Source organism: Pholis gunnellus (assembly GCF_910591455.1).
Source record: "Pholis gunnellus genome assembly, chromosome: 8".
Lineage (NCBI taxonomy): Eukaryota > Metazoa > Chordata > Actinopteri > Perciformes > Pholidae > Pholis > Pholis gunnellus.
In genome coordinates this window covers 19,452,798-19,455,760 of record NC_136534.1, presented here as the reverse complement: position 1 = coordinate 19,455,760, position 2,963 = coordinate 19,452,798, and the positions used below count along the sequence as shown (strand labels likewise).

Here is a 2,963-nt window from a genome sequence, read left to right as displayed (position 1 = left end):
CTCTGGAGTGTATGTCAAGAAATCTTTCTTCCTCTTTATTCTTCACTCCTTCCTGCCTCTCTTCCCTTCCTACATCAACCCTAATCTCTTTATATACTCCCCTCAATTCCCCTTTCCTGTTACTTTTGCTGTCCTCTTATGTTTTCTTCATTGTCCTCCATCCTCATTCTCCTCTCCTCCCCTGCGGCTCCATTAGGTAATGAGCCAATACGATAAATTACAGCCACTGCCACTGTACAGTGTGTATGACTAAAAAGCTGTGCGTAAGAATGCCCCTCGCTTTGCTAAATCAGCATTAGCCACAGCTATGCGGCATGACACAGGTCTGATGTAAGGCAGTGAGCGGGTTACGCAGCGCTTAGTCCTTCACCACAGGACAGGAGACTTGTGGCGGATCTCATGTATTTACAACACGGAGAGATGATTATGACTGGGTCGATATCAAGGATGAGAGGCTGTATTGATGTGAGATAGTCAGTGGAAAGGCTTTGTTTCCCTCCCGCTGTCATTGCTGGGAATAGACAGAGAGAAAGAGAGATTCAGAGAAAGACACGGTGTGATGGTAAACTGCCTGCGCCCCGTCAAACTCTCAGTAGCTGATGCAAATTCCCGCCAGTGTCTTCCTCTAGAACAACTGTGTGTGTGTGTGTGTGTGTGTGTCTGTGTGTGTGTGTTCGTGTTCCAGGCAGCTCAACTATCAGTGTTTTTGTGTGTACGGTGCAGTGGAGCAAGTATCGCCTCTCCCCTTCGAAACGGGGCTGAGAAAATATTAACCAGCTGTTTTTGGGCCAACTATGTTTGGAATGTGTGTCTTTGAATGCAACTGCTCTGCAAGGGACTATTATTACCTGCAGGGTGTGCCGATTATTGAGTGCTGCTCCACAGCCAAACAGTCTCCAGTAGAAAGAAACTACACGGAGATAGATGTTTGTGTTGTGCACTTAGATGGGCAGTGGTTCCATTAAGCCATCTTATAAGGGATTGACATGTTTATGCTTTCCAACTGCTAGTTTATGGAACTTCAACTTCATAGATCACACAATAGCCACTCCAGGCACTCAGACTGGTATTATAGCATTGCAAATAAGCCACTTAGCCCCTCATGATAACTGTATGTCTGAACTTTACCATGCCCAGTAAATACCCAAACAGATTCTAAAGAGATTACATGTCTAGGAATGAATGGTATGTCTGTCAAGGCGAGACAGTTTAGCCCAAGAAATTCTCGAGAAATTGCCCCCAGTTGTTTTGAAAATTAATTTCATCATTTGAGACAAATGCAATGTTGAAGGCCTAACCGGGGCAGGAAATTTGTCTGTGGAACAAAGTAGGCAAATAATGGTGATTTCTACTCCAACCAATTAGTTTTAGGGTAAGATCAAGACATCTGAATGATGATTAGTAACCAGATTAATGTATTAGCCTTAAGCTATAATGGATAACTAGTGGATACAAAACGTCTTTTCCAATTTCCCACTTAATCAACAGTTAATTAGTCAACTGCCTATTTTATTATGGTTTTTATTAAGGATTGTTTCCCAATGCCATGCCCCACATGCTCCACAATTTCCAAATCATAAAATAAATTGAATTTAAAGCTGTTAAATTGGCCATGTTGACATCACTCTAAACAGGTCCAAAGATAACTATTCTGGGCTAATTGGGACAAACATACTTCTAGATAGGCTTTACTGTATTACGTTTAATGTGAGCTTATATTATATTTCTGTTCTTTTTTCACCCCGATAAAACTTTAGTTATTTTGTATGAAGAGTACGTTTTTTGGGTGTTGCAATGAGAGAGCCTCATGATAAAATCACTTTTAACTGGCTTTAAAGAAATCCTGCGGGCCCCAGTGGGACCCACGCGATTAGTCAAGCAGGTCTTTTCACTGCAAGAGAGGTGGAAAGGGAGAGAGAGAGAGAGAGAGAGAGAGAGAGAGAGAGAGAGAGAGAGCGAGAGGGAGGGGTTGTATTGGGGGGAGGAGGAGGACGACGAGGGGGGGGGGGGGGTCACCTTTTGTGCAAATACATCAACCAAGAAGACTGCAACCAGCATCAGATTTCTGTGTGTGTGTGTGTGTGTGTAAGAGAGAGAGGCACTCCTTTGCAGAGAGAGAGAGAAAGAGAGAGAGAGAGAAGTCCAGAAAGCTTTGGAGCATTGCAAGAAGAAAGAAGAGTCTCTGCTGCCAGATTTCCACACTCTACAACCAAAATCAAAGTGATATACTTTTCCGTGAAAAAGTTAGAAAAGCGGCCATGGACGGGACCACATTCGGACGCACGTCGCTCCTGTGCACCTTGCTGCTCTGGGCATTTCAAGGTAATTCTCTTTGATACTTTCCGCTACTTTTTTTTTTTTACATTTTTTTTTTTAAATGATACCCGGCTTTAGTAACTTTACAATGCTTTAGACGCGGTGCAGGTTAGGTTTTCATGGCTTCAGGCTGCAGATTCTTACTTTACTCTTTCGCGGACTGCCGAGTTTTAAGAGGTCCGCTGCTTACCGGGACAGACCTGTCCGTACATGCCGCAGTCAGAAGCGGCTCATTGAGTAGTTCTCCTTGGACACTTTGCTGTTTATTTATGTTCTATATTTGGTTGGTTGGTGTTGAGCAACCTGTTACCGGCGGAGCAGATAAGTCAGAAACACGCCGATAGCAGGTGGAAAACCGGATTTAACCAAACATCGACATACGTGTAGCCGATCGAAGAAGTTGGTTCAAACAGTAGCCTAAATGGTGAAAAAGAAATAGCAGGTTGCGCAGCCCCGACCACGGTTTATCTCCGCTGATGGGATGTTTTTACGGGTTAATGGCTGCTCTTTGTAGTTGTGCGGTAAAGTCTCAGCTCCGCACTTGAGTGCACTTTAAAAGCGCACACCGTTATTTCAGTCTGCACCCCGCTGCCAATTCAATAACACCAAAGCAGCAGCAGCATGTACCTCCGCGATGCAGCCACAAT

General features: G+C 44.1%; 1 protein-coding gene across 1 annotated transcript in view; it reads left to right on the top strand.

The window, feature by feature from the left end:
* Positions 1–2,097: 2,097 nt before the first annotated feature.
* The window catches only part of bcam (basal cell adhesion molecule (Lutheran blood group)), a 45,014-nt gene continuing 44,148 nt past the window's right edge, over positions 2,098–2,963 (top strand). Inside the window, exon 1 of the mRNA XM_079163952.1 lies at positions 2,098–2,322. Coding sequence (XP_079020078.1) covers positions 2,259–2,322 — 64 coding nt within the window. The 5' untranslated portion in view covers positions 2,098–2,258. The remainder of the gene's footprint in view (positions 2,323–2,963) is intronic.